The following is a 12,833-nucleotide window of genomic DNA, read 5'->3' as shown; positions in this document are numbered from 1 at the left end:
TAAAAACACCTTTTAATAAAGCAAATAGAACAGAATTCAATGAATACGCCATGTGACAAAATAAAAGAAAGCACGGAGGAAAGAAGCGGTAAACCATCCCAGCAAGTCAATACCATGAGAATAATTTGAGGATCTCAACATTCTTCAATATGGTAGCAAGAGGATCAGGAGAATGACACAGGGAATTATTCTCCCTTTTTCTGGGGCGGTATCTCCTTTAGGTACTGCAGATAATGCTAGCTAATTGAAGCTAACAGAGAAGAGCAATCAAACACTTAGAAGTCACAACATGAGAAGGTTAAAGGAGATCTAGATTTGTTGCCAAAGGCAGTCAGTTGTTCTCCATGGCCCCAGCAGAAAACAGCAATCAGCTTTTTCCCCCTCCGAGAAAAAAGTTTTGTTAGATGTTAGGAAAAAAATAGGAACGCTGTTCTTAAGTGATGTATGAGGGCGGTGGCAATCTTATTCTAAAACTGGTCTCAAAGATGTAGGTGCACCTCACTGTGCTTCAGAGCAAGTGTACCTAAAAATATCTTCACAAACCTCAATATTTCCACAGCTCATATATGCTGTTGGAATGCGCATCTTTCTGGAGGTCTGATACAGCCTAGTGATACCTCAATATAAAGTAGTACTAACTCACCTCCCCACCACAGTTTGAGAAAATGTGCTGTTTCTGCAGATTCCAGCTTCCAACCCAGAGCTGCTGAGCACTACCCTTCCCAGAGGAAGCAATATACTAAGCACGGTGACAAATGCCACCCATTATCATTCCATCATTAAGACAAGATCCTAGATGAACATTCTATAGAACAAAAGTCATCACCAAGTGTAATACTTCTCAGCTGGACAATAGAGATCCCAATAAAGACATTTAAGAATTCACCAAATAGACACACTACACTGCAATTTAGAATAATTTAGAGTAATGCAAAGGAAAGAATCCTGCACGTCAGCAGTATTTTTGCTGATAACCAGGGATTACCAGAATGCTGTAAAAAACATTAAGATATGAGCTTACCTTCATCTTAGTACAAATATAATTATTTCTAAGTCAGTTGTTCAATGTAAGGTTGAAAAGACAGCACACAGATTCCACCCTCCACGCCTTCCCCAACCTGAGCTCACCAGCTACCTGTTTTTCACTACGATACCATTATAACACGCTCTAACATCACACAGCTATTGACAGACTGCTGCCTTCAGTAGCTGAGGAAAAGAAATACAACTGAAGACATTCTCTTTTGGCAGGAAAGAAGTTCAAAATAAACAAGTAAACCAACAACTACTGTTGGGAAAGCCTGCCACATGTTAGCAAAGAAAAATTAATAAGTTGAATGGCATTCAAATTCAGTAACAACTCAATGTGTGGTAAAAACCAAGCCTGTATACAGTGCCATGCTGCTGCTAATATGCACCTTCATGTGACTGTATTGAAGCCTCAGCTGCATGCTGACTTGCCCAGAAGCCTTTATAATAAACAGAGAGAATACACTAATTATAGTGGTGGGGGGAAAGGGAAAACGCACTAGTTTCCTAGTAAAAAGGGAAACAGATTTGGTAGTTAAATGTCAGCAGTGATCTAGAAAGCCTTGTCCCGTCAGTCATTCCTATGACAAGAAAGATGATGAAATAGCATGCTCCTTCTCAAGCTTAATGAATCAACTAATAAACCATTTTGCAAAACCAGACACAAACCAGACAGACGTACCTTGAGACTGTCTCATCAGCAAGACTCCAGCAGCAGCCCTCACTCCTGATGCGCGTTGCAGAAAAAGGCAACCCATCCAAAGCACCAATGCATCATGGCTTGATCAATCATTTTTGAATTATTACCTTATACTTCTACTCCATGAAACAGAAAAAGCCTCCTCTATCATCTATAACTCTCAAGATTAATTCAACAATCCCTAAAGAACAGATCATTCTGAATCTGAACTTAAGGCAGCAGTAAAGGCATTGATCAGGTGAGACCGTCAGGCAACCAATCCAACCTGACAGCCTGGAGGCAGCTTTGTTCCTTTTCACCCCTTTCTTTGCTCTCACTGTGCTTGCTCATACCTGAACCCAAGACAAAATGGTTCAACTCACCAAATCAAAATTAAAAAAGCGCATGTACTGAACTGCTAGCTTAGCAAGCTAAACTTTGTCAAGCTAAACCAGCTCAAACTGAGGCTGAGCACAGCCAAAGCTAGCAAGGATATAGGGAGCACACTGCCAAGAAGATACCTGGCTGCTGTACCATCATTTCCAGCAGTCACTAGATCAGTTGAGTTCACAAAAATTCAACCTTTCAGTTTAACAGGAGATCGTATCTTGCCTTAATGTCAAAGTTAAGGAGGACTGTAAGGGAAAGCCTACTGACACTCAGCATAGTTGAGAATAATTATATACTTACATATGTAAAGCAACCACCTCTCAATCACAGTTCAATTTCTCCTTTCTAAACTATACATGCACTTCCTTTTTCAGTGGATACAAACCAAAAAACAATAGCTTTCTGGAAGCCTGCACTACCTTATTAGCTAAGGAGAACTGATCAAGTTTTTGTTAGCCTAAAAAACAAACAAAATAACAGACTAGAAAAAACTCACAGCAGTGGTTCACAACTGATGTCCTTTCACTGCCATGGAATACACGGCAATTTAGTGATACGTTTCGTGGTAATGGCAATGCTTTATGGTAAGAAAGAAGAAAGTAAGCTGAGCTTTTATTATTTTAAGGAATATTCATTTAAGAATGAATTTGTGTGAAATACATTTTTTACTTTTTAAGGAATAAAATCTCTAGAGACAGCTTGAAATGCTACCAAAGCTCCCTTACTGCTCTTCCTAACTATCATCATTATTTATCTGTATTCCAATTCCAACACTGGACACTGTTCCTCAATCAGGCTTCTTAGAAAATAAAACAAGCTTAAAGCAATGCCTTGAAAAGGTTTTACTTTCTATAGTTTAAATATCCAAAACTGAACACGTGTTAGCAGCGTACTTTAAAAAATGATTCACAAACCAGACATAGCAGATGCAACATATTTAGGATTTAATGGAAACTAAAAGAAGGAAACTTAGCATCGCTGACTTCAAGAAACATCTTTACAAGTGGTACTTTTCACTTAATATTAGCATTATCTATTATTTGTGGTTTGAGTGCAACTCCTGTTTGATATGTACTGATCTGCAATAGATCACTGATACAAGAATTATCCCAGCATCAGACACTTCTCCTTAAAATAAAGCCCTGGTGGTTCTTTCACTCATTTTAATAGAAGTATAACATTTAAAGTTTGCTCCTGTTCTTGCTCTGGAAAAGTAAAATAAAAGACACAATCTTAGCTACCTGATACAACACAGCTTCACTAACTTCAATTTGTACTCTATCTTAATGACTTCACAAAGATGAAAATCACAGTCTGAAAATTATCAGGGAGTGTTTTAAAGAGACACTTTGATAACTGTGAAGTAACTCAAAAAAGAAGTTGTTAGCATTTGTATTATGCAGAAATCACAAATTTTTGGGTCCCTCACCCAACAAGTGGAAGCCATGCAAAGTTTAGTTTGTCCAGTTTAAGACATACATACTATCAACTTAGGTAACAGTAGCTCCTTCCTGCAACCATAGCCAGAAAATATGTAACCTTTTATACCAAAAGCCCCCAGTCATTAGTTGAAAGCGTCAGCCTGTTCTTCTCTGAACTTTGTACACAGACAAAAGCACCTTTCAAATGAATAGTTCCAAAATAAATTCCAAAGAAACAACCATTACAAGTTTAAGACAGCCTGGCTTCTCTATTCTCATTTTAAATATTTCTTAAGCTTATTTCAGCTATTTCTCTGGATTAATTTTACAGAACTTAGCACATTACATAAAAAGATTTTGAAGTATATTTTCATTTGTTAGTACCATAAGAGCTCACTGAATGAATTCTGAACAATGCATTTTATACTGCTATGAGGAAAACAATACGCAGTGCTGTAACAGGTTAACACAAAGCTCATAAGTTAACAATCTGACAAACTAACACTTTCTCTGTTACCATGTAGCACAAAAGCTGCTTTTAGCAGCCAGGAAAAAAATACATTGGAACACTAATCTCAAAATCCTTTCTACAATTTGAAAAAGTCATTCAGTTCCCTATTCCCAATGCAGTTTCAAGCTTCAGATTTCATTTTTTATTTATTTTAAGCATGGCAAGAGGTGACTAAGACGACTTGCAAGAATCACATGTATCATAACTACACTACATAAAGGCTCATTCTGTAACACATGAGAGAACTCCACAGTTACTTTGTATGGAAAAAATAAACTCAAGATATAAGAACACACACATGTTTAAATGCTAGATTTTCAGAGATACTGTCATAATATCTTGTAAATAGGAAAGAAAGCAACTGCTTAAATGTTTGATAGAAGAACACTCACGACACGTTTCAAGAGACTGTTGACTAAGGATTATTTAAAACAACTAGGTTAAGAAAATTCACTGCAGTGCAAAACTAAAATCCATACCATTATACAGAACATATCAGATCTGTCAAGTCACAGTAAACAGATAACGAGGTAGACTTAATTCTCCAGTAGATGCTCACATTTTACAGAGGAGCAGTGATTTGGGTGTTTGCTTAGCAGCCTGCAGGCCCAGTTCTGACTCCCTCCTCACCCACAGGCTTTCTGCACAGTCCTGGGTGTATTGCCAGTTCTCCACCTCCTTATCCATGTTACATGGTAAACTAAAGGCAGGAAGGTTTCAAAAGACTCACCTTATGGAAGCTAAGTCTCAAGTATACGAGATAACAAACCCCCCTTTCTTGAAACAGAAACCAGAAGCCTAACGATCATTATGCCTGTGTTCTCATATACTGAGTGACATTCAAACAGCACGACAAGTTAGAAATGCTCTTCTAAATGCCATAAAGGCAGCGACCCTAAGAAACAGCTAGTAGAAGGGATTTATTCATAAATATGGTGACCCGAAACATCAAATGCACACACCACTGGTCCTGCATCTAACGTTAACCATTAGAAGTCTATCTCGAGTTGCACCAATGAGCGCCTTCCGTAAAAGCAACTTTCTCCGCATTAATTACCTGACGTTTAAAACTCAGCTCTCCGCACCGCTCCCATTTAGGAACAACCTCGAAACCAGTCCGTACTTCAAAGCCGTAAGAAAGGCCTAAAATTACAGCGAATACCGCAGCCCTCCGACCACAGCTCGGAAGCCTTCCTCTGCCCTACTGGGGATTTGACACCGCCGTAATCACGCCCGGCGTTGGAGCCCGCCAACCTCCGACCTGAAGCAGCGAGCGAAGGAGGCCCGCGGTTTCCTCGCTACCGAACACCCAGCCCCCATTCCCGCACAGCAAGGAAGGCCCAAGCGATCCCACCCCTCCCCACCTCCCCACGCACCTACGGGTGCGACACCGAACGCGACAGACCCCCGGGAAGGAGCGGGCGCCGGCTCCCTCACGCAACCCTCCCACCCCAGCTCTCCCTCGCGAGCGGCCGAGCCCGGCCCGGCCGCCGTCAGCCCCGCGGTCCCGCCACCCCCCGCCCACGACGCAGCCCCGCGCCCCTCGGCGGGCGGCCCCTCAGAGGGCGGGCGGGCGGCGCGGAGGCCCCGAGCTCCCCGGCGCGGCGGCCGAGCCCCGGTACCTTGCGGACCCCCTTGTAGATGTAGAAGTAGAGCTCCCGGCCCACATTGAAGCAGAGCCGGTCCCCGTTGCCGCTCTGGTCGTTGACGTTGACGAAGGAAACGCGGACCGGGTTGGAGCCCTGCGAGTTGAAGGGCACCCGGTTCGGCCGGCTGTACTCCGAGTGGCTCAGCAGCTTGTACAGCCCCTCCCGGGTGGTGAACTGGGTCTTAATCTCGTTCATCTCCTTCCCTCCTCCCTCCGCCGCCATCTTGGAAAGGAGCATTCATCCTGCCCCAGTGCCCGGATGTAGCTCCACTGCGCAACCGCCGCCGCCGCCGGCGCTCGCGCGGCTCTGCGCGGAGGCGGCCACGCAAACGGCGTAAGGGGGAGGAGCGGCGGCCGCTGTTTACTGCGCCTCCGCGCACGCGCCGGGCTGCTTGCACCTGGGCGGGACTCGGCGGGGAGGGGCGGGGCCGGTGAGCGGGGGCAGCGGGGGCTCGCCGGAGGGGCGGCCGAGATGGCGGCGGCGGGAAGAGGGCGAGCGGGGGCTCGTTCTGGGAGCTGCCTGTGGTGGGTCTGTGAAAGAGAACGCGCAGCCGTAGTTGGACGCTTCGAGTCGACCCGCCGCTGACTCGATTCTATGGTTCTGTAAAGAGAGACTGCCTAAGGTGCCTGCCGTGCGCAGGGCCAGGCTGGGGAGTTGGCCCAGCTGAGTGCTAACTGGAAAAACGGGTTGTCACGTAACCCACGTTGTTGTGAGCCAGATCTGCGGTGAAGCAGGTCAATGTCCTCCTCTGGTTTAAGGGATGAAGTGAACAGAAACTGAAAGGGTTACTTTCCCTAGGGAGGCAAAGCTGTGTCTTCTGATTACTGCATCAGCCTGGTCTGCTTAAACTAATTGGAGACTAATCTCTAGCTGTAGAAATGCATCTGAGCTCTCCGTCTTCAGGTGCCTCTTTCCATTGCCTCCCTTGCATCAGTTCCAGTAATCATGCAACCGAAGGGTGAGTCAGATCAGCCTGAGAATCACCCTGCATGAAGAAATGACAAGCAAGTTGTTGGTTGGCAACCGAGCTGATCCCATCATCACAGCTGCTAGAGCCAAAATAAGGAAGGAGTTGGAAGTGTGCAGCTGCTGGAATCAGCTGCTGATCAGCACAGAGTCAGACTGCCTTGTAACAATGTGCTTTCAAGGTTATTCTCACATCTAGCTGATTTGCTCTGATGTAGCTGCTCCAATAGGTGTTGTCCTGCTCCCTCTTTTCTACTGTCAGTACCTTTACCAGCTGTGGTGTTCATCTGACCTTGTAATGAGCCATTTCTGAAAGATACATGGGTACCCCCTTCAAATATAAGGATTTAATGAAAAGGTTTTTATAAGGGTGAGGAACTGGAACAGGTTGCCCCAAGTTGTAGTGGATGCCCTGTTCTTGGAGACACTCAAGGTCAGGCTGGACCAGGCTCTGAGCACCTGATTGAGCTGTAGATGTCCGTGTTTATTGCAGAGGAGTTGGACAAGATGACCTTTGCAAGTCCCTTCCAACTCAATTGATTCTGTGATTCAAAGGTGAAATGGGTTAAATGAGAAATGCTTACTGTATAAGGGAGAGGAAACAGGAAATGCAGAGCAGGAGGGAAGCAGGACCTCGCTTTCTTTCCACTCCATCTGTTCAAATCACAAAAGCTCACTCAGACTCCTGAGGTCTAACGTTTATTTTCAAATCAGTTTAATCCAAGCTAAATGCTGCCTTGTTGTTGATCATCGAGATATGAGTACAAAGTAGCTGAGAGACAGGAAACAGCTGAGGATCTCCAGGTTAATGCATATACAATGGAGTATATAACTTAGTGGATATCTGAACAAGTACAGATAATCAAACTGTAGTGAGGCCAGGTATTGAAGCCTTGCTTGAAATTCTTAAGATAAAACCAATCGATTATGACCAGTAGATCTTGTCACTTTATCAGCCAGCTGCCAGACTGTATTGATGTACTCCTAGAAGTACATGAAGTAGGCGAGCAGAGCTGCAATTATTTTAAGAGTTTTCATCTAGAGACTGGTTCTTTCATGCAGAAATTTCATGAATGGACTTCCGGAGAGAAGGTCAGAATGTTTTCACTCATGAAAAGAAGAGCAGGAAATGCAAAGATCTCTAAATGATAGTAATACTAAAAACAGACGTTTTTACCCCCAAAAAAGTTGTTCCAAGTTGACATGCTCAGTATGTCTTATTCATGGCACACTGACAGTATCGAGTAGAACACTTCAAGAAACTAAGTAGGAAATTTTAATGGAGGGGTTGTGTGGAATGCAAACTGTACTAAAACCATAGCAGGCCATCTGTCACCTAATGGAATGAGTGTGATCCAAAGAATAAATAAAGTGAACATGTACCTGGTTATCAGCAGTACGTGATTGTGCAGAAAGCCAAAGAATTGATGCAGTGTTTAACATTTACCAAGAAACGTCAATAAAAGCTGCTGAGAGATTCCACAGAGAATCCAAGACAAATATTCATTCAAAAAACACAGCTGCAAGTCACAAGAACGCTATTGTACAGCCCCATCAACAATCCTTACCAAATAGTTGTCTAAAGAATGGGAAAAAAGATTACAGTGATCAGCCTTATGAAAAAGTTATCTGTAGCACTTGTAAACTCTTCTGTTTCAAGAGAACCAAAGATTATAGTTCTGAAATGATCCCATTAGGACACCCATAGATGTGTTGTTTCGTATGCACAATCAATGAATAAAAGTCAGTCAGAATCACTGCTGTATTGTGCCTGTAATTCTTGCAGATGTTTTGGTAAGTTGGAAAGCAGACATGAGCAACATTCACTAATGTTAATAAAAGAATATGGTTTTCTGAAATTGATGCATAAATTGGTTCTACAGCTTTTCATGCTGCATTATAAATAGTGCATTTACTGGCCTTGAGAAAATGAGAACCTTAAAACTTAGGTGATCCAAGCATAGTTATTAACAAAACTTCTCTATGTTTGAATTTGAGTATCGTCTGTTACTTCACTGCAAGTGCAACAGCTGAGATCAGTGGTCCTTTCAGTGATGCATTTATCAGTACTATTGAGGGGGAAAGAAGAAAAAAAAAGGTGACTACACCCTATTCCATCATGCTAAAAGCATCTCTTCTGGTATGCACTGCCAGCAGATTATGAGGCAGAAATCAGGAGCCCATTTCTGGAGTATTTATCAACTGTAGTATGTCTGTCATGTCTTGCTTGGACTACTGATGCCAAAAAGAATGTAGATACTTAATGGGTGACCAACTTCAGAGTATCAAAAACTTTGCATATGTTACTTCTTACCAAATGATTGATGTGTGTGAATTACTAGCAGGCACAGGTATACACACATATGTAAGCAGCACATCTGAACTCTGTATTTGTGTTAAGAATTTCTTCATAGCTACCAACTCTAAATAAATGTGATAAAGCATTGTGATATGTATTAGAAAACATAAGGGTGTTAGAAAAGCATGTAGGTGTTTACTCGGCTAGAATACATTGTGGTTTTGTGCTGTTGTTCCTCCCTAAGAGAATAAGTATGTGAAAAAAAAAAATGTTTTCATAGCTTTGGGGGTTTATTAATTAAAATAAATGGAAATCTAAAGAAAGAAAAAACATTTATGTAAAAGAAGAGTTTGCTTTGCAGTTGGATCTGAGTGACAGTGAAATCTGTTGTGTCTCAGAATGAGTTCATTTTGGTGTTTGCAGTCAGCTCCCTGAAAGTTAGCTCCTAAACAGACTAGCTTACCTCCATAGTGGAGACTGCTGTTCTTGACAAAAACAGTTCTTATCTTGAAGTCTTAGCTACCCCCTAAATTATGTTCTCTGAAGGCAAGTCTGATATTAAGAACTTAATTTAAATTCTGTGGAATGCTGGAAAGACTGGTTTGATAAGCCTGCAAATAGCTGTGTTTGTAAAATGTGCTGCAGCATAATGTGCTTCTCAAAATTCTCTAGATATGGAAGACCATTTATCCATACATATGGTACTGCTGGAACCCAAGGGAGGAATGACAGAGTTGTGAATAAGCAAAGTCTGATCATTGTTCAGTAGCAATAACTGAGTTGCTTACAAAACTGGTATTTCTAGACAGTGATGCTTATCACTGCTGTAGTGTGAGAAGTTAGTGCCATCAGGAAGGCCAAGAATGTGCCTAAATTGCAGTTTGCAGTAGCCACTCATGTTTGTAACTAAAGCATCACATGTTTGTAACTAAAGCATCAAAATATTCAGTATGTAAATATTGTTTCATTCAGCTGGTTTTTATTGAGCAAGTCTTCTTGGTGATCGTGTTGTGATTGTACATGTTTATTGATAGGTTTTGCATGTCAGCCAAGCAACTTGCAGTTGGCATGAACAACAGTTAACAGTTAGTCAGCCATGCAAATTAAAAAGAAACCTGGCTGCCATTGTGTGATTTAAATCTCCTTTAAGCAGAACAGGAAATCTGAGAAAAATGTCCTTGGAAAGAACAGACTGTAACAGCAATGGAAAGGGAAGCATTACAAGCAGGACAAGGGTAATGGTTTTAAGTTGAGGGAGGGGAGATTTAGGTCGGACATCAGGGGGAAATTCTTTACCCAGAGAGTTTTGAGGTGCTGGAACAGCTGCCCAGAGAGGGTGTGGATGCCCTGTCCCTGGAGGTGTTCAAGGCCAGGTTGGATGGGGCCCTGGGCAGCCTGCTATAGTATTAGATGTGGAGGCTGGTGGCCTTGCTTGTGATGGGGGGGATTGGAGCCTGATGATCCTTGAGGTCCCTTCCAACCCAAGCCATTCTATGATTCTATGATTCAATAATTACCAGCCTAAAACAAATTTATTCTAGGTTCCCCAGTCTCTCCAGGCCATTTACCTAATTGATTATGAGATCTTTTTAATAGCAACTCCATGGTTCTTCTGTCTCAGTTTTGCATAATAGTGCACATTTTCAAATAAGCCTTGCTTGTTAGAGGATGGGTTGTCTGTCCTGACTACTCAACTGCTTACTGCCTAGGTTTAGTTCTTTGGCAACAGCAAAATTGTTGTTCTTCTGTTTGCTGGCACTCAAACTTCATTTCTGAAAAAGACTGAGGAGAGGATTAATCTAGAAATCCACAAGCTAAGAACATCTTAATGGAGCTTTTTCTTGGTGCTTTGGTGTATTTCTCAAAGAGGATCTGAAAGCTTGTTAGCATGTTCTGCATTCTTTTATCATCTTTTTCACAAGACAGTATTTTCTCAAAATAAACATGCTGCAAAGATCCTAACTGAAAAAATGGCTATTTGCTTTCCCTCAATTTTTGAAAGATTCTTCATCAATGTCACCACTGCTATTTCAATTCCATAGCCTGAATGACTGGCTTCAAATTGTTTCAATTGAAAGACTGAAATCTTAGATAGATGATATTCTAATGGAACTTTTTATGGGCCCACTGAAGCAAAAGTGCTTTGCATGCTGTATAGCACAGGCTGTTCACTCAATGCTAGTTGAATCATTTCATGTTTATAGAAAGGAAAGCTCTTTTCTCTGGATTATGTGCTGACTTCATTATGGTCATTATTATGGTCATGCTCATGACTTCCATTACTTTCATTTGCCAGGCAAGGTCGTAAGTTAAATTCACAAGTCTTGGACATCCACTGTGTCCAGAACTTACTCATATCTGGGACCTGGCAGATTGGTGAGTAGAACTGTGTAATCATTTAGACAAAATTTCCCAATACTATTTTTACATCAAAGTGTAATTATAGTTTTTATGGTAAAGATTTTGTGATCTACAAGGCAACGTGAAGAGGGATTGGCTGAAGAGAATGGAGATTTCTTGCTATGACATGTATTCTCATTATTCTCATTAACATATGTACCTTACAATTTTAGCACATACACATTTTAGATCATACAAAATTATCAGCACTGAAGCTTTCAGCACTATAAATGTTTGTGTAACTGGAAGTCTGACTTGCTCCATGTGTAGTGAAACTTGTTCAGTTTCTCTCTTACTCTCTTTCTCCTATTGTAAGTGATGCGATTATTGAAGAAAGTACAAGTTTGGAAGCTACCTAAGTAGATGAGGCTCTTGGGTTCCTGCTTTTCTTGTTCACCTGAAACTGCCATCCTTATTCAGATCATACATTATATTCTTAGCTAAGATATACTTATCAGTAATCATTAATCAAGTATGCACAGTAATGTGATATTCCTTGTCTTTTACCTCCATCTTTCTGTGACATGGTGTGACATAGTGACATGATTTATGTCATTTGCCAATATTTGTTCAGTAGGTTAAATGCCATCTGAAGTATATTTGCTCATTGTTATTTTCGTAGGTAGGTTTATCATACTAAAATCAAACACGGGATAGATACATGCTAGATTTTAATGTATTTCTGTTACCACTGATGGCAAAGCCATAGAATCACTTATTAAAGACATGGCAGAATATAAAGAATGGCAGTCTGACACAGGCAAGTACTTCAGTTTTCAATAATAACATTCTGATTTGATGATGTGACATAGATAAGGTCATTTCAGAGATACAGTGCATGCAGGATTTTTTTTTTTTTAATATCAGCTAATTAAAACTTCACTGTGATGTCTAAGTCTGTACAGAGTCTCCATATGAAACTGAATCTGAGAGATGGACTTAGAAGACAAAATCAGTCATGCACCATATCATAAAGGAAAGCCATATGGATTTATAAGCTTGAACTTCCCTTCTTGTATTTGTGGCTCCGTAGTTGTTTAGAGATTAATATATATATATATATTAATAAGAAACCTACATATTTCCTGAGTCAGATATTGGTGGTGGTGAATTGTTGAAATAGTTAATTTGTTAAAAAAAATCAAATATTTTAAATTATCAAAATAAAATATCTGTTGTAAATAATGAATTCACTATGAAGATTAACATTTTTTAAAACAGACTTTTGGAAGGTTGTAACTGCTGTGCCATGTATGTAAGTACATACGGTTTCTTCAGTATGACTTGACTTCAATAGAGAATATTTATATTTGCTCTATTAGCCCCATCTGGTGAATTCTAACTGCACTGCAAACCCGACAGACTTCATGCTGAACTCCCACGTTCCAGCTCTTAGGTAAGTGGTGGGACATACAAGGAGACCCACATTCCTTTCTCTCTTTGTCACAGCAGCAATAGTGCGAGCACCAAGAAGGAATCCTCATTAGTA

The 12,833-nt window shown here is 41.2% G+C and overlaps 1 protein-coding gene across 5 annotated transcripts in view; it reads right to left on the bottom strand.

The window, feature by feature from the left end:
* The window catches only part of WDR20 (WD repeat domain 20), a 44,267-nt gene extending 38,244 nt beyond the window's left edge, over window positions 1-6,023 (bottom strand). The window contains exons 1-2 of one of the 5 annotated variants that reach the window (XM_052695849.1): window positions 5,653-6,023; window positions 5,088-5,231 (exon numbers count right to left, since the gene is read on the bottom strand). In XM_052695849.1, the coding sequence (XP_052551809.1) occupies window positions 5,088-5,231; window positions 5,653-5,916 (408 nt within the window). In that variant the 5' untranslated portion in view covers window positions 5,917-6,023. The remainder of the gene's footprint in view (window positions 1-5,087; window positions 5,232-5,652) is intronic. The other 4 variants (XM_052695847.1, XM_052695846.1, XM_052695850.1 and 1 more) reach the window with 4 other exon arrangements.
* Window positions 6,024-12,833: the final 6,810 nt, after the last annotated feature.

Source organism: Tympanuchus pallidicinctus, unplaced genomic scaffold (assembly GCF_026119805.1).
Source record: "Tympanuchus pallidicinctus isolate F22 unplaced genomic scaffold, pur_lepc_1.0 scaffold3, whole genome shotgun sequence".
In the NCBI taxonomy this organism is placed as follows: Eukaryota; Metazoa; Chordata; class Aves; order Galliformes; family Phasianidae; genus Tympanuchus; species Tympanuchus pallidicinctus.
This window is presented reverse-complemented; position numbering and strand designations above follow the sequence as displayed.